Source organism: Phyllostomus discolor, chromosome 3, assembly GCF_004126475.2.
Source record: "Phyllostomus discolor isolate MPI-MPIP mPhyDis1 chromosome 3, mPhyDis1.pri.v3, whole genome shotgun sequence".
In the NCBI taxonomy this organism is placed as follows: domain Eukaryota; kingdom Metazoa; phylum Chordata; class Mammalia; order Chiroptera; family Phyllostomidae; genus Phyllostomus; species Phyllostomus discolor.
Genome location: NC_040905.2, coordinates 27,794,001 through 27,812,218, shown reverse-complemented (window position 1 = coordinate 27,812,218; position 18,218 = coordinate 27,794,001). Strand labels below are relative to the sequence as shown.

General features: G+C 46.1%; 1 protein-coding gene across 4 annotated transcripts; it reads right to left on the bottom strand.

Moving 5' to 3' along the window:
- Positions 1–1,487: 1,487 nt before the first annotated feature.
- CMBL (carboxymethylenebutenolidase homolog) lies at positions 1,488–16,816 on the bottom strand. 4 transcript variants are annotated; one of them, XR_004901907.1, is made up of 7 exons: positions 16,641–16,815; positions 9,854–10,087; positions 6,887–6,994; positions 5,962–6,104; positions 3,508–3,599; positions 1,901–2,153; positions 1,488–1,867 (listed from the first exon to the last, which is right to left on the bottom strand). XR_004901907.1 is itself a non-coding variant. In XM_036020271.1 (7 exons), exons 3-7 carry the CDS (start codon positions 10,066–10,068, stop codon positions 1,974–1,976), a joined length of 738 nt encoding a protein of 245 aa, XP_035876164.1. In that variant the 5' UTR covers positions 10,069–10,087; positions 15,444–15,521; positions 16,641–16,816; the 3' UTR covers positions 1,488–1,973. The 4 variants fall into 4 exon arrangements, 3 of the variants coding, with proteins under 3 accessions (XP_035876164.1, XP_035876163.1, XP_028386502.1); XM_036020271.1 differs by adding an exon at positions 15,444–15,521 and having other exon boundaries at positions 1,488–2,153; positions 16,641–16,816; XM_036020270.1 differs by adding an exon at positions 15,448–15,521 and having other exon boundaries at positions 1,488–2,153; positions 9,854–10,089; positions 16,641–16,816.
- Between the last annotated feature and the right edge of the window lie 1,402 nt (positions 16,817–18,218).

Genomic DNA, 18,218 nt, shown 5'->3' with positions numbered 1-18,218 from the left:
CTTGACATTGAGAAAAACAATTTAGGTATGCGCTAGGGCCTGGGCACTTGGGGCACTTGGGGCACTTGGAGCTCTTGGGCTCTATGCCTATCCTGCCTCTCACCTCTTTGCCTCTGACCACATCTGGCAGGTGGTCCACATGGGGCTGCCTCCGCTGCCCACCCTGCAGGCCTCCGCACCGCTTAGCTTGGGGACCCAACCAGTCCCGGCCATGGACTGCCCCAACTTCAGTTCATACTCACTCCCAGTGTCTCACGATACATATGGGAAACCAGCTGGAGGATTTCGGGAAAGAGTTCCCTCCCTAACAAAAACATGCAGAAAGAGAGCCCTTCCCACCCTTCCTGCCTTGGCTGGTGTTTTGTGAGGCGAGGCCCAGGGCCACTCGGGTGAGCAGGGCCTGGAGTGGCAGGCACCTAAACCGTGCTTTGACGTCAGGAGAGCCTTGAGTCACTCAAATCCATTTTGGGGTGTTGTGGGACAGACTTCAGTGTTACTCGCAGCCACTGCTAGTTGAGCCACTGTTAGTCAGCCCTTCCATTATCTCCAGCCCCCAAGAAAGCCTAACTGATACGCTGGAACGAGTCAAAAAGCAAACTTTTCTCCAGAGACATGCTTCTCTTCTGGCATTCCTTGTCCTGGATTATCTTTAAGATGACCTCAGGTACTTAGTTCACTGTGTCAGATGGCTTCCACTTACATCACAAAATAAGTCAGATAGCAGGTGGAATCAGGCCACTCACCCCACCCCCTTCATCCATCCCTCTCCAGAGGGGCCGTCTGTCTGTCACTCCTACTGCTCTCCCAGAAGGAGCTAAACCCATCAGCAAGCTGGGCCCCTGCAGCCCCGCCCAGCGACGAGAGAGGAATGGGTATGGCTCCCTGAGGCTGCAGGGCTCCTTCTTACCCCCGTCTTCCATGATTTTCCCTCCAGGAGCCCCAGGGCTAACAAGGAATGGCCCCACGCTGGCCGTGGCACCTGGGGATGAAAGCCCCACCCTCCACCCAGGACCCAAGCAAACTCCTTCCCTGTTCTCCCACGCAGTGGAGGGAGGCCACTGAGAGCCAGGCCTGAATGGGCTGGACACTAAGCAGCCCTTCTGGTGTCTGCAGACGTGAGAGGGTCCAGCGGGAGGGACTGGTCTAGGCTTGGTTAGTCTTCCAAGGAAACAGTTCTCAGCAGGAACTGAGGGAGACCAACCTCGGGGCTGTCACATGGCGTGGTAACAGAATTAACCGAAAGTCAACAGGAGCAGCCAGAGGATTTGAAGCACCTCCACTAGTGTGGGTGAGCACTGCCCAGTACTCCCCAGTGGCCACACACGGCTACTGAGCGACCAACATGTGACAGGGCTACTCAGGAGCTGAATTTTGTATTTGATTTAATTCTAACTAGTTCTGATTGCACGCAGGAGTGATTTTTGATGCAGCCCTACCCGCTGAGACCCAAAAATGCCTAGGAGGAAGCTTTTGGAAAAAGCCACAAATTCAAAAACTCAAAAAATTTATTAGCTTGATATAATTAGGCCCATGGGACCATATTTTCACCTTTATTTTTTGTAGTGCCATATATGGACATGAAATGTATTTGTATTAAGACAAAGATAAATGTCTAATTAAGCTGGGCTTTCATTCAATCTGTTTACAGTTCATGTCACCGTGGCTTTGCAACATCAGTCATTTGAAAGGTCGTCCTCCATTACGGCCCAGGAAAGCCACTCCTGAGCCGTCAGCTGGCCCGAAATAGCCCTGGGTTCTTCTTAACAGGATATGACTGTGGCAATCAAATTCTTCAGGTACTAACCTACTTTTACAATTTTTATTTCCTACTGAATTTGTTTCAGATGAAATCATGAATTTCAGGATTCTTTGATTTATTTTATATAAAGTAGAAATTAAATCAAATGATCTATGTATTCCCAAGCCCATTTCTGAACAAAAGCCATCTTGAGAAAAGTTTGCACTGGCCACTGCTAAACATACTTGCTCAGCCATTCGAGTAAGTTCCGTCTTGCCTCGTCAACATAGGGCTTGTCTTCAGGCGAACAATCTTCTCTCTTTCGATGCACGAACCCGTGAGTTTGCCCAGAAAATGTTTTAATTTGATATTCCACTTTGCAATGTTCTTTCAACTTCTGGGTCAGTGAAGAGACCTGGTTTGCAAAGATTTTCATGATGAAATGATTCTAACCCTCTAGTAATATTTTCCAATCTCTAAATCTTCTGTGAATGCTCATAAAAGAGATTTAATATCAATGCTTTAAATTGAGTTCCATAGCCATAATGAATTTTTTACTTTTAATGTTATAACTAACACAACCCTTACCTCTGGGAAAGGAGGGAATTCAGGGCAATATAAAAATGACACAATATCAGCTATTTGAAATTGTATTAATATATATCTTTTTTTTATCCTCACCTGAAGACATTTTTTCCATTGCTTTTAGAGAGAGAGGAAGGGAGAGAGAGAAACATCAATGTGAGAGAAAAGCACAGATTGGGTGCATTCCACACGCCCCTGGTCAGGGGATTGTACATGCCTAACCAGGGATCGAACCTGCAACTTTACGGTTATGGGCCAACACTCCAACCAACCCAGCCACACCAGCCAGAGCTGTATTAATATATCTTATATAATATATTGTATATAATACAATATTCAGTACATAATTTCATTTACTCAAATGTATACTATTTAATATATTGAAAATTTAATATATTCAAGTATAAAATATTTGAAATGTGCATTAACATCAAGTATGGGTTATGAATAACAACACTAATTTCTAGAGGACTGCTTTTGGACCAGTTTTCTTCTGCATTCTCCTTGTCTACTTGAGGATTGTACATGTGAGGACAGGAGGCGGGGCCTCAGCTATGCCCAGGAACGGGATCATACCAAGAGCATTTTGAGGGGAATACAATCCCACTCTAAGTCCCTAATGAAATCCAACTTTAAAACTTCATGGTGCCCCTAACCAGGTGGCTGTTGGTTGGAGTGTTGCCCATTCGTTCACCAAAAGGTCGCAGGTTCGATTCCCAGTCAGGGAGCAAATGGGAGGCAACCAATCCATGTTTCTTTCTCTCTCTTCCTCTCTCTCTACAAATCAATAAACGTATCCTCAGATGAGGATTAAAAGTATTTTTTTCAGCCCTGGCTGGTGTGGCTCAGTGGATCAACTGCTGGCCTATAAACCAAACGTCGCCAGTTTGATTCCTGGTCAGGGCACACGCCTGGGTTGTGGGCCACATCCCTGGCTGGGGGCGTGAGAGAGGCAGCCAACTGCTGTTTGTCTGTCTTGCACATCGATGTTTCTCTCCCTCTCTTTCTCCCTCCTTTTTCCTCTCACTAAAAATAAATAAAATCTTTAAACAATTTTTTGTTAAAAATAAAAAAAATGCCAAAAAATATTTGAAGCAACAAGTGAAACTTTTAGTATGTTTCCCTCAAAATGTCGACTCATGTTATTAAATACAGGAATGCAAACGGGAAAGATGCCAACGTACTTGCTCAAGAGGAATCACAGCATCGTTCTCAGCAAAAATGAACAACGTGGGGTTCTTCAGACTGTACACGTCTTCAGAATCCTTGACGATGCCTGCAGGATGGGGACAGGGATGAAAGGCATGAGTGCCATCCACGCGCATGTCACGGAAAACTACCGACTTTTGCCACGTAAATGCGTGCCCGTGTGTACTTCACACCCACATTTTGGCCCAAATTTTCAGGAAAAATAATCTTTCATTTTGGCTTCTCAATTCCATTTTTTATTTATTTATATTTAGAAACAAAACTGATTTTTCATATCCTAGGGTACTATTTTGCATACAGATATCCTTATTGCCTTCTAGAGCTACACTTTCAACACATAAACATAAATAAAAAATTTAAAACATTTATATAAATATAGAATTAGTACTATCCATGTAAAATGCATGTCTTTATATTTCCCTCAAAAATTTGGGCAAAAAACATGTGCATTATACACGGCAAAACTGTACATGGCTTTTCTTTGATTTTTCAAAGTAAAATATGTGCATTTGGAGGTTTATTTTAGTTTTAAAAGCAATTCCATAGAAGTGGGCTGCCCTGTAAAATTAGTCTCAAACAGAAGCCTATCTAGTGGGGGTCTGTGGCCAAGGAGCAGGGTGGGGGGCCGTGGGAGGATGGAAAACTAAGAGGAAACATCGGGGGTAGGGGCGATTCCTCCTGAAGGCAGGCCTGGTGATGAGGTACAGACAATGGGGGATGAGGATCTGATTAGATATCAAAGGTGAGGGATTCTCACTACACTGACCGAGGAAGCCAAGGGCTGGGTCCAAGGTCAGAGTCTACACAGAGAGAGGACTCAGGGGAGTCTGATTCAAGTGTGGTAAAGGGGAGACCTAGTCAGTAGGTGGGAGAAAATAATGAGTGGCTTTTCCCTCCTCATTTCCTGTTGACAGCACAGCGAAACTAAGTAACCTAGAGAGCCTCCCCTCACCTATAAATTCTTTCCAGAAGGCAGGAAGCCACAGGAAAGATGGCCATGCTCCTTGCCCAACTATATAGCTGGACAGTGATTTGACTCCCCTAGGCTTCAAGTCGTGTCACGCTCCACAGCTTGTGCATTGCGCAAGAACCGCCAGAAGGAGGCGCCAGAGAGCTATCCAAGCGGGAGCACCTTCTAATTCGCGGAGACAACGTGTTCTAGCAAACCCGATGACAACTGGAAATTTATTTCTTCCGTGTAAGTAAATACTTAATGGGATATTTTAATGCTAAAAGTAAGCGAAAATACCACAGTGAAGAATCACTAAGCCAAATAAGAATCACTAGTATAACTGTATGATGTGTATATTTTACGAAAGAAGGCCAAATATCTTTTTTGTATGTGTGGCTGAATGCTTCTATGAGGAGGGCATCAATAAACCCATAATTTATATATAAACAAGTATTTATTCTTACATGGTTAAACTTCAGTCACCTTCAAAATATTCTCCATTTGATGCAATACTTCTATTGAGACATTTTTTCCCACTGCTCAAAACAGTTTTTGAATTTGTCGATTTTGACGCTTTTTAGTGCCTCTGCTGTTTTTTGTGTCGCCTCTTCCACATTGGCAAAAAGTTTCCCTTTGAGGACTTTATTCACGGGGGGGGGGGGGGGGGGGGGGGCGCTCTTGGTGAGATTGGGTGAATAAGGAGGGTGGGGCACAAGGGTTAAAAACTGCCAAATACTCAGTGCAGTGTGGGCAGGTGTGCTTGTAAATCACCCATCAAGAAATGGGCAAACACGTTGCAAGTCTTCAAAAAATTCACTCAGCTGAAGCAACCTCAGCCTCTCACGTCACCTGGTACACTGACACAGGTGGGTTCCTAAAACACTCAAGTATCGAGGAAGCCTGTGGTACAAGGGGCCTGCCCTCCAGAAGATAATCCTGGATTTTTTAGGTCACCCCTTGGATATCATGATCTTAGTATGCCATTCTACACACAGATATGACGTTCTTATCAGTGCCATGATACCTGTGGACTGCTTGGGGTGACATGTTTATGTTGCTATTTACATTTTAGAGTAGGTTTTTCTTTTATTCCCTTCTTTACAGAGTATGTTTGTGCATGTGTGCACGTATACACATGCATGCAGTTGCGAATAATTTGTGTCTTGGAAAAGTCTTTGCATAGATATTCTTCATGAAAATATTGCTTGGTATTAACTGCTATCACAGAAATAAACATCATCCCCTTCATCCTCAGTGAAGAAACTGAGGTGTCAGGTTAGGAGGCTTTCCCAAAGTAACACTGTTGGGACCCAGGTCTCCCCACTCCCCATCTCGACTTTCAGATTTTTAAAGCCACTTTTATGACTATTGGGTTTATGCTACACCTGGGACCCTTAGCTAGGGAAGAGGCTCGTGGTTCTGGTCACCCACAAATCCTGCTGTTTTCACTCTGTAAATCCATACAAGGCATGTTTACCGTAGACGGACACCCCTGCCCTGAACTCTGGGTATTTCATCATCATGTGATGGACAGCAACTCCTCCCCAGCAGAATCCCACAACGCCGATTTTCTGGGCGTGACACTGCTGTTTCAGATACCTCAAGACAGCATCCACCTCTCTGGAACAGAAAGAAAAGTTATTCAAGAACCAAGAGGTCTTGTATGAGGCCTTGGGAAGGGCACTGGGCAGCTAACAGGGCTCCATCAGCAGCTGTTCCCTGAGGTTCGGAGAGTCTGACTTTTGGAGCCGTCCTCACCACCCCTGCCCATGTGACGAGTGATGTCTGTCTCTCCTGGGAAGTGTCCCTGCCAAGCCCAGCTCCTCAACCACCTGACAGGGCTGCAGGCGGGCCCTTTCCAAAAGGCCGGCAAATCTGACCAGCTCACTTCCCAGCTGAAAGCTGAGTGACAGCCTCCCCAGCCTCAGTGTAAAGGCCAAAGGCCACAGCATGGCTCTAAGACCTGACCCCATGATCTGGCCCTGCCCAGCACCCCAGTCTCCTCTCAACAGGCACCAGCCGCAGCTGGGCAGCTCCCCCAACTGTCTGACTGGGCACACTCGTTCCTCCTGTCTAACACCCACTCTGCATCACTTGTCTCCTGTATCAAAGAGCAAAGCAAGATTTGGAAAGCAACCAGGACTGTTTAAGCCTTGAGGGGACCAAGGACAATGGTCCTTGTCTTGCAAATGGTTCATTTGCAAATTGGCTATTTGGAACAACTCAGAAGACAAGTTCAGCTAGAAGCAATGAACTTAATTCGAGGGTCGTGGTTATCCGAGTCCTACTCAGAGGAAGAGGAGGTGTCTGGACAGTGAAGCCTGGCTCACTTTTCCCTCCAGACTCTGGACTCTGCTCTCCCTGGTGCCCTAGGGGCGCCACAAACAGCCCCCAAAACTTACTTATCAATATTTCTGGCATTTCTTGTTTTCAACCACTCCGGAAAGGTAGACCAGTCCCCAGAGGGGTGCCAAGGCTCTTGTCCTACAAAGAAGTCTGGAACGATGGTTCTGCAAATTAGGAACATGAACTGATGTTAGTTCCGTTGCTGTTAGGACTCAGTATTTGCTTATATTCATTAAAAAACTTGTTATGTTGGTGATTCACGCTCACCGGAAAAGTCACGGCCACAAGGGCCAACTTTGATCACAGCAAAGAGGCCAATGACACTAGGCCAGACCAACTCAGATGTCACAACCAAAGGTGCACGGCCTCCGGCAGACTGCTTATAGCCCAGTCCATCTAAAATGACCAGGCTACTCAGCAGGGCACATACCCCACGAGACGAGGGGACCCACTAGTGAGGGCCTGGAGCAAGGTGGCTACCAGAGTCCCTCCTGTCCCCAAACCTCTCAGCTGGCCTTTCACATTAGCCTCAGGTCAGAATGACACACCTGGTTAGCAAGTCCAGCCACTATGACCAAGCAATTTCCCCCAGCTCCACCCAGCTCGCCAACAAGGCACAAGTTCTTGCCCAGAGGCGGCGTGTTGAACGAGGCTGCTAGAAGAGGCTGTCGCAGGTGGACAGCCATCTTGCCTGAGCCCATGGCCAGTGCAGGGGCAGAAAAATTTCCTTCATTCCTTTCTAGATTCTTTGGGTGGTCTATTAATTAAAACAACACAAGACAATGAAGAGGCGAAAACAAATTCAATCTTGTGGATGAAAAAAAGGAGATCTATGGGAAGTAACACCATAGGGTGATCTGATCATAAATTCCTAACTGAGCAGGTCATGGTCGGTAGTCACAGCCCAGGCACTTAACATTTTAGTAGAAGGTTTACCTTTGCCTGACGCAAGCCCTGGCCTTCATTTCTGTGCATTAAGGTTAACATATCTTGGAAATACGCACAACCACCCTCAAGAGAGCACGTAATCCCCTTATCGCTCTTGTCCTTCTGTCCCCACCTTCATGGAATTCCTTGCCTTCCCTTCTAAATTCCAAATGTATAAACAAAGCCGCAAAAGGGTTATTCTCTCAGAAGCACTTAGATCTTGCTCCCCAGAACGTCTTCAGTTTGGCTCAAATAAACTCATAAACATTATCTGCAGGTTTGAACATTTCTTACACCAACATTGTCACACCCAGGAGAGCCCCCATAAAAGCAGGACACCCAAAGGCAGTGAGGAAATTGAGGCTTATATGCCTTCCTGAGCTAAGGCCTAGGTTATGGGTCTGGGGCTTCCAAGGGAAGAGTAAGTCACAGGACAATGCAAAGAGCAGATGTATGGTAATTACACATGTGTCCTGCCACACAGGTAGGTCATTCAGGTAAAAGTTGTCTTTGGTCGTAGGTCTCTTTCTGGATCAGGCTCCCTATCTAAAATTTGTTAGGTACTTAACAAATACTTAGGTACTTAGGGAGGGGTAAACGTGTTTCTAGAGTCTGCCGGATCTCGATTGCCTTCAGCTCCAAACAACCCACACGCCCAAGTGGCATGACTCGGGGCGGCCGATCTGCTCCCTTTCACAACCTTCCATGCAAGTCAGTCGAGGAGGGTGAGGCCAACGCTTATCTGGCCAGACACCTGCTTCCTAAAATCAAGGGTCATTGCCTCGGATAGAGGAACACAGGTCCTCCTGCAGGGGTGGAGAGAACACTGAAATTTGGGTCAGAAGAATGTAAATTCCAGTCCCAGTACTGCATCATCTGCCCCGTATTCTTAAGTCATTTGACCACTTTTAGCCTCATTTTCTCCTGACAGAGGCTGCATGCAGCACTGCCCAACCTCATAGAGTTACTTTGAGGGCAAAAGGACCCTACAAGTAGGAAAGGGCTTTGTAAATCCCAGGCGACCTTACTGTTTTGACATCAGCTAAAGGAACCACCTGAAACAACAGAAGCCGCAGTCCCATTGCATCTGCTGGAAGCTGCAGGGTGACCAGAGGCAACCAGGCCTCTCTCAATGAGGACAACAGCCTTGTAACCGCCTTAGCGCAGGGTCCGACTTAGCCAGAGACTGTCCAGCCTGGTTATCTTTTTGCTGTTGTTTTGTTTTGTGTTTGTTTGTTTTTGTTTTTGTGACTGGGCTTGCCCCTGAGAAATTAAGTTACCCCATCCTCAAAAAGAACTTAGGGGCATGAAAACATGAAAAATCCAGTGAAAGTCCTCTTTTTGGTAAACATTAAATTTTCATACAACGGCAGGGGGTCTCCTTCTTAGGAAACCGAGGAAGGTGCATGCTTTGATCTCCAGCTTATCTTTCAGAGAAAACAAAGGAAGCTGGAGTGCTCCAAACTCAGCCTGTGCTGGGGCTGGTGCTTTCTGAAGCCGGAGGGGAAGGATCGTTTCCTACACTCCGAACTTTACTGAAGCCGTTACCAACACCAGGGCAGTGAAAAGCAGCCCCCAGGTAATGGCTTTAGCCCTGAGACTGGACAAAGGAGAAACCTTTGAGAGAGGAGGGAGAGCTCATTGTGCCGTTCTGGAATGCAGTCTAGCTCAGACAAGACCCTGACAGTTCATGTGGAAACCGAGGTAGCTGCAGGTGCCCTGCCTGTGAAATCTGACTCGAGGCTGACGTGCTTCAAGGGCCCACGGGTTCATTTCAGAGCTGGTGACTTCTGCCCAGGGGCACGTGTCCTGTACCTGTTCTGGCAGGGCCCCACATTGAGGTCACTCCTAGGAAGGTCTGAAGCCCAGGGATTAGGTCAGGAACAGGTAGCTTCCGCTGGACAGCAGGTGAGTGTTTAATTTTCATAGGACATTTCCCATTCACCTGCACCCCAGAGACATGAGGAAGTAGATCGCATAAATCAGAATACAGCCAGGGTTTTTTTGGTTTGGGTTTTGTTTTCCCTGAAGGGAACAAAATATAGATCACAGAAATTTACATGGATTTGAGCAAAGAAGCAGAACTTTATACGCACGTGTATCCATTTCCGGCAATCATGTCAGCCATGTATCTGGTATTGGGCAACTGCCAGCCGAATATATCTTGAATGACAATCACGGCTTTGCCGGCATCAACAGGGCATCTGGTGACATAAGCCTTGATGTGCTCCACTTGAACTTCATGCCCCATCCCTCCATATTCTATTTTATGGCCAATGTCACAGGGACAGGGATGAGCTTCGTTAGCCATTGGAGACAGTTCAGTTGGGCTATAGAGAGAGAAATATGCCTTATACTCTGAATGGTGCAAATCTGAAGATTATGAACAGTAAATAAACTAAAATCAAGATTACAGAAATACTAATTTTAACTCTACTAGTGTACTCATGGAAGAAATCAATGATGCTATTTGGTCCATCTGAAGACATTAGAGGAAACAATTTTATGTTCGCTTAATGTGTTCTCACAAATCCTTAATATGTGTAATGTCTACTAGGTGCACCTTTATGTGTTTTCTGGAAAGGAAAAAAAGAAATCAGTGATCGCTGCTGGTTTTGACAACACCACAGATTGGAGCTAAAAGGACTCTGTCCCAAATGCAAACACTAGAAATACCGGAGCGAGTGTAACCATCAAATAAAAACAAAAAATGGTGGAGCCCATACATAGGGAAAGGGAACGGCACCCGAGCCAGGACGGCAGAGGAAACTGAAACCAGGGTCAGGACGGCGGGAGCAGATGCCGATCGAGCCTGGCAAGGCTGGAGACGGGCCAGACACGGGACCGGCCGTAACACAGCCTGCATTCGGAGTCCAGCGAGGCCTTGGGGCCCCGGGAGACGGGATTTGTAGCTGAAACCTCTCCAAAAAATGTCAGCGCCCTCAAAGGTTCGGAGTGAGTGGGGAAAATAAAAAACAAGCAACAACAAAAAAGGAAAACTGCCAACCAGGAATACGGTAAGGAAGCCCAAGAAGAGGAAAAAAAAGAAACCATCCCCCCAATCTAAAAGGTCCTTTCCAAGTAGCAAAACCTGGGCTGAGAAATTAACATAACAATTGTCCCTGGGCAGCCCACAGAAGCAAATGCAAACCTCCTTTACAAGGAGACTTTCACAATCCAGACCAAAAACACTCCCTGCTGAAAAGGAACTCACTACAAAGCGCTCCACACAAACAGTGATCAGGAGAAATTACAGCGACGGCGTGGGGAGAAATGAGGAAGGGACCTAGTGAGTCTGACCGAACGAACAGAAAGCAGGAAAGGAGAAGAAAGGAAAATTAAAACCTGCCAACTACACAGGGAGAAAGGCTGAGATAGATCAAAATAAATATAAATAGATTAAATCCACTCTTTGAGACAGGTTCTCAAATTGAATTTGGAAAGGAGAGCCGGAACCCAAAGATGTCCATAAACATAAATGGACCAGATGTCTGGGATTTGCTTCCGAGCAGCCCAGGGGGTTGTGGAGGTGGGAGAGTGTTTCTGTGTCAGTGTTGGAACTGGGCGATGAGTTCAGGAGTGTCTTTGGTGCTAGTTTCTCTACTTTTACTTTTTTTGTTATTAATTTTTTTTTCTTTCATTGATTCCAGAGAAAAGGAAAGGAAGGGAGAAAGAAAGGGAGAGAAACATCAATGTGAAAGAGAAATTTCAATGCAGGTTGCCTCTTGCGTGTATCCCAACTGGGGACCAAACCCAAAACCCAGGTATGTGCCCTGACCAGGAATCGAACCCTGGACTTCTAGGTTTGCCAGATGGTACCCAACCAAATAAGCCACACTGTCCAGGGCTCTGTACTGTTATATATGCTTAAGATTTTCCTCAACAAAAAAAAATTAATTTCTTCAAAATTTAAAAATGATACGATAAAAGCCTCCATAAACAATGCAAGAAAAGATACAGCCTTGACTGGTGTGGCTCAGTGGGTTGGATGCCGTTCCACAAACCGCGGGGACTGGTGTCCTCATCAGAAGAGGGAAATTTGGATACAGAGACAGACACACTGGTGAGAAGACAGAGGCAGGGGTTGGGGCGATGCATCTACAAACCAAGCAACACTAAGGATGGCCAGAAACTAAAAGAGAGGCAAGGAGGGATTCTCCTTCAAAGGTCTGAGGAAGAGCATGGTCCTACCAACACCTTCATGTAGGACACCAGGCCTCCAAAACGGAATAAAAGTTTTTTAAATCCTCACCCAAGGATATGCTTATTGATTGCAGAAAGAGAAGAGAGGAGGAAGGGAGGAAGGGAAGGTAGGGGGTGAGAAACAGAGAAACATCAATGTGAGAGAGAGACACTGATTGGTTGTTCCCTCCCATGTTCCCTGGACCAGGGATGCAACCCACAACCTCTTGGTGTAGAGGACGATGCTCCAACCAACTGAGCCACCCGACCAAGATCTAAATGGAATAAATTCTTGAGAGAATAGATTTCTGTTGTCTTAAGTCACTTAGTTTGTGATAATTGGTTATGGCAACCTTAGGACACAAAAAATAAATCATGAAAAGAATATTCTATAGCAGTTCAATGAACAAGCTATATATCAATATGATAAATCTCAAAAACATAACGCTATAAAAAAGATCATACCCTTTTTTGATGCTCAGTAAATACTAAAGTCCCAAAACAACACTTATTTTATTAATAAATATAGGATTTTAAAAATATAACTCAAGGGAATAAAAGACACCATCATTATTAGACAGTGGTTATTGGCAGGGGAAGAAGATAGCTGGTTTTACTTATATTTGTTATATTTCATTTCCTTAAAAAGTTTGACCTAAAGTACAAGGGAAAAACTGAAAAAAAAATATTTTTAAAGATTGTATTTACTTATTTTCAGAGACAGGGTAAGGGAAGGAAAAAGAGAGGGAAATGTGTGAAAAGAGAGGGAAAAGAGAGAAAAACATCAGTTGGTTGCCTCTCGTATGCCCCCAATGGGGAATCTGGCCCGTAATCCAGGCATGTGCCCTGATAGGGAATCGAACCAGCAGCCCCTTGGTTTGAAGGCTGACACTTGATCTACCAAGCCACACCAGCCAGCCAGGGCTGAAATTTTTTTTAAAATCTAGGTCATGTGAAAATGGGTGGCAGCTATATTTTATCATGTACTTTCAGGAACATTCTAAATGTTCATAACTAGAAATAACATAACTAAATTTTAAGAAGAATGAAATTAAGAGCTAGCCATTTGACCAAAGGAAACTTGACTCCATTTTCCATTGTTCTGTGTTCATAAACTATGTAATAGAACTATCCCTAGTAAAAGAAGTCAGAACAGTCCGATATCAGTAGCAGTGAATTTCATGTCCACTGCATTCTTGTTGAGATCTGATTCCTGGGGCCAGTTTCTCACCTGGGCTGTCCTGAGGGGGCAGAGACCACAGAAAATCCTGGTCACTCCAGATGAGCCCTGAATCTGAATCTGAATCTGAATCATTTAACTTTATCTTTAATTGATACCCACATTCCGAAAGGAGTGTTTACAACCAGGAGACCCCCTTCTGGACTGACCCTACAAAGGCATTCTCCTGCAGAAAGGGTGGTGGCCAGGAGAGGCCTGGGTGGGCTGCGTGTGGAAGGCTGGGCTCCTCCCAGCCCCTTCACATGGCACAGCAGCCTGGGTGACCAGGGCCATGGTCATGGTGGGCAGGGCAGTTTCTTCAGACTGTACCCCATTGTGGGGTGAGAGCCTCAGGGAACATACCCTTGATGCTTTACTGATTCACTATACTGTGCAGAAATTTCCTACATGTAAAATAACCTCTCAGGATTTTAAGTCTTTCCCCCTAAATGACACATTTGTTAAAAGATAACTTATAGGAAAAAGTAAAACCATGACCCTAATATAGATCTAAATATGAATATAGTAAGGATTTTATTTTATACATACGACAGGAAGAAATGAGACAGATGTTATAACTGTACAAAGGAAAAGAGAAAGGAGCACAAGTGTATGTGAGGTCAAGGAACATTGAGATGAACTGCAAATTGAGACTGGACAGAATTTACAAATCCAACAGTTACCCACGATTTTCAAAGAACTGCAAAATTGTTCAAATACAGTAAAAGCAGAAGGGTGTGCTGTGGATGATGGAACTGTAGAGACTTTCCATTGAAAGTGTTTTCTCCAAGCCCTGGCTGGCATAGCTCAGTGGATTGAGCGCGGGCTGCAAACCAAAGTGTCACAGGTTCGATTTCCAGTCAGGATACATGCCTGGGTTGCAGGCCACGGCCCCCAGCAACTGCACATTGATGTTCCCCTCTCTCTATCTCCCTCCCTTCCCTCTCTAAAAATAAATTTAAAAAAAAAAGAAAAGAAAGTGTTTTCTCCATAAGTCCTTTATGGAGTCATTCATTGCGAGTGGTAAGGTTTCTGTTTCCTCCCAGAAGGGGTGGGGCTGTGGGCCCAACGTGTGTGGTGCAGCCCTCGTAGAATGTGTGTGCAGAACGGCTTTTCTGTATCACGGCAGGTGGGTTTGGCAGCACATCCTGGTCACCCTGAGGTCAGACCTTAGGTCCCCACAGGTGAAGGCCTCTTGGCGGTACCAGGGTTGGCCAAGATTTGTTTCTGCAGAAGATGGCCTAGTGGGTACTTTCTTTGGCAATGCCACACTAAATTCACCACTAATGCCTGTGATTATCCCATAACATTCATGCAAGCTGCCACATAGGTGTGAATGACTGCAAAGTCCGCCCCCCCTACAGACTGATGGTCCTTGACAAAGCTGCTCTCCTTGAGCAAACTCCCCTGAACCCTCTTCTCAACTGGACTCTGACTTTTGGTCTTCCAAGTTCATCTCTGCATTGTCAGTTTTAGTAAGAACCTGCTAAGTCAGTTTAGCAGAATCCTTCCACTCTCTGTATCTGATCCGTATCCTTACCCTCCACCATCCCCCAGGTGATATCTGATCACCTTGCCTTGTCTTCTGCCACAATCCTGTCAAGTCAATTTAGCTGGATTCCCTTAACCCTGGTGTTTCCTTAGTAATTTTCCAACCACTGAGCCCTACTCCACTCTTTGGCTTTAAAGCCTCAATTTTTCTCGTATTCAGAGTTGAGCCCATTCTCTTTCCTACGGCAAAATCCCATTGCGGCATCCCTACGCCTGTCATGATGGTCCTCGATAAGGCCTGCCCCGCCGTTCTTTAACAAGTGTCTCGAATGAATACGTTTTTCCTGCACATCCTCCAGCCTGGGCTTCACACAGCAGGCGCCTCCACAGAGTCACAAGTCAAGCCCCTTGGGGATCACTGGTGCACGTTTGATCTGCAAATCCGAGAAGCGGCCAGTCCTGGCTCCTCTCCTGAGGTGTACTTTGCTGAGGCCGTCCTCTACTCTGTATAAACTTGTGCTTCTTGACTTCTTTTTTGAAACAGTTATAACACCTGCCTGATTCCTCTTTAATGAATAAAACAGAACCTTTAACAGTGCTCATTTTTATACCTGTATGAGAGTCATGACTTTTTACCTTACACTGAAAAATATCTTCTAACAATATAATCGAACAATAGTCCCTTTTCCTCACCGGAAGTCAGAAAGGCGAGAAACGTGTGGTAAAGTATGGCGAGCAAGTGTGGTATGCCTACTTTCACACCCCCAAGAATTTAAATAACTCGGAAGTCCTACTTCCCAACGCAATAACAATCTCCACCAGAAATGTAGAGAACAGATTTTAACCAGAGAAGAGGATTGGCGGAGATGGGGCTGTAAAAAGCAAAGAAGTCTGGGGATAAATTTCTGGAAGCTTCAGAGATGTAGAAATAGAAACCATCCGCAAGCGCCACAAAATCAACACTGAAAGATAATACACGAAGGGCGTTGGCTACTGGGAAGGCTCAGGTTATCTCCTTGGCCGGGTAAACACTGGAGGAACGTGCCTGGGAACCGATTTTCAGTCTTGCAGCGGAAGACTGGGCCCTACTTCTCCTTAGATGATAATGTGAACATCAACTCGCCCAATTATTTATTTTTCAGCAATCACATGTGTATTTTCTATAGGGTACAAGGTCCAGGCAGTATTAAGTAGAAAGCCAGAGGTGATGAGCACACACTGACCTGAGAACGTGCCAATCACTTGGCTGCCTTTGACCTTCCCTTGGGCTGCTTCAGGCCTAGATAGGATTTCCCCAGATGCACGCAGGGCTCACTTCTGACCACCTGATTTTAAATGGGCTTTGAAGGCGACAGGTGGCATTTTCCATCAGCAAGAAACCTAAATGGCAGTACCCAATGTCAGCAAGGCCTGGGCAAGGCGACACCGGTGCCTCACGACCCATGTGGCCGTAGGTGCGTACTGTGCAGTCTTCCTGGGCAGCACGTACCCAGCAGCCAGGACGTCTGGCTCCTACACCCAGTATACCTCCTCTCTTAATACCCACCCTTTAAAAGTGCTGCCAAATGTGGACAGTGATCTTGACACAAACATGCTCATGCTTCCCCATAGCTTTATATTAGTAGCACAAAGGATACAACCAAAATGTTTACCTGTAGGAAAATAGTTATAAGGAGTACTCGATGGCAGGAAGGAAAGCTTCTGACAAGCCTTTAGGAAAACGAACACAGGTTTATATATAGTATGATCTCAACTGTTTTTAAAGTGCATGGCTAAATAATACAGGAAAATTTGTCCAGGTGGAATGGCGGGGGTTGCTTTTCTGCAATGACAAGGTACTGCTTTGATACAAGCCAGGTTTTGAACATGGACTTCGACAGGCTTATCACCCGCGCACATGGCAAAGACCTTCCTTCCATCCCGTGAATGCCCGATCGATTCAGAGCGGAGCGGAGCTCCCAGCGCGGTTCCCTGTCGGGAGGCGCACGTACCTCTTCCGCCGGCTGGAAACTGCCTACCGCGCAGAGGGGCCGACACCGGGAGGGGGCAGCGCCGCAGACCCACCGAGCCCCGAGCCACGGTCAGGGGTGAGCCGAGTGGGAGGCGCCTCCTTCCCGGGCGGAAGTGGACGCGGTGACCAAGGGCGGCGGGATCTCCGCGGGCCAGTGGCAGTCCGGGATTCCCAGCGCCCCGGGAAGGCGGGGCGGCCGGAGTGGGGAGGGGAGGGGCGCCCCGTTAGGAGAGGCGAGGGAAGTGGACTCCAGGAGGTAGAGAGAGGGAGGGAGGGAGGGAGGCTTGGAGAAGGAAGAGTGTGCCTGGCTCCTAAGACCTGTAACTTTTGCACACTAAATCAAAATGAGGGTCTTCTTAAAAATAAATTATCACATATTCGCACTTGCCCTCCTCCACCCCCACTCCATATTTTGTCTGGTCATCTAAGGTTGTGATAACTGTCTTTGTAAGAAACCTCTAAATCTGTACAGAATTTTTATGAGTTTATTTGAGCCAAACTGAGGACAATTGTTGAACAACGAAACTTCAAGGGTACTGAGAAAATGCTCCGGAGAAGGGCAGTTTTGCAACTTAGTTTGTCCATTAGAATAAAAGGAGGAGATATAGGAGGGTTATATGAAATCCACCTGTGGTAGACTGAGGGGGCAGGAGAAGAGCAAAGTGGGCAAATGTCTGGAACGGGATAAAAGACAAAATGGAGAGACACGTACTTTTGCTTTGGTGGGCACAGGATTAGTCGACAACATTGGTAACACATAGAGCCGGTGTAAGGGCAGCATACAAACCAGGTGGGGTTTTGGGGCCTCCTGCTCTGGGGTGGGTGGTTGTGCCTTCAAGGGGTCTGGAAAAGATTACTCTGACGTTTCAAGGTATTTTATCTCAGGTGCATAAAGACAACAGACAGACTCACTTAAGGTAGCGATTGATGTTTGTCAAGGAAGCCATAGACCCAGGTTATGAGTACCTATCACGACCTGCTTTTAGTTAGGAATTTACGATCAGACTATCCTATGTGGTTCCTTTCAGCCTCTGGGTTTTTAAGGCCTGCCCCAGGTCTATAACTTCAGTGAAAGTTCTTTGTTTGCTTGCTTGCTTGCTTGCGAGAGGGGGAGGGAGGAGGGAAAGTGAGGGAGGGAAACATCTTTGCAAGAGAGAAACACCAATCCATTGTTGGCCTCTTGTGTGTGCCCCCAACCCAGGCATGCACACACTGCCCAGGAATTGAAACGGGGACCTTTCCCTTTGTGGGATGATGCCCACACTGGTCACGGCTAGCGGAAGGTTTGGAGTCAGCTGTGACTGCTGTTCTCCAGTGTCTGGGTTAATGCTCCTTTGAAATGCCAGAAGTAACACTGCTCAAAAGGGGCATTAGCCCTCAAAAGAGGACCTGATCTTGTTAACTCTCCTGTAATCCAATCCCCGCCTTGCTTTTTCCTACCTTCAAGTAATCTTCCCCACATTCCTTCCTTAATATCAGGTGCATAAAAGAGGCTGCAAAACCGTTATTCTCTGGAGCGTTTGAGATTTTTCTCTCCGGAATACATCATCAGTTTGCC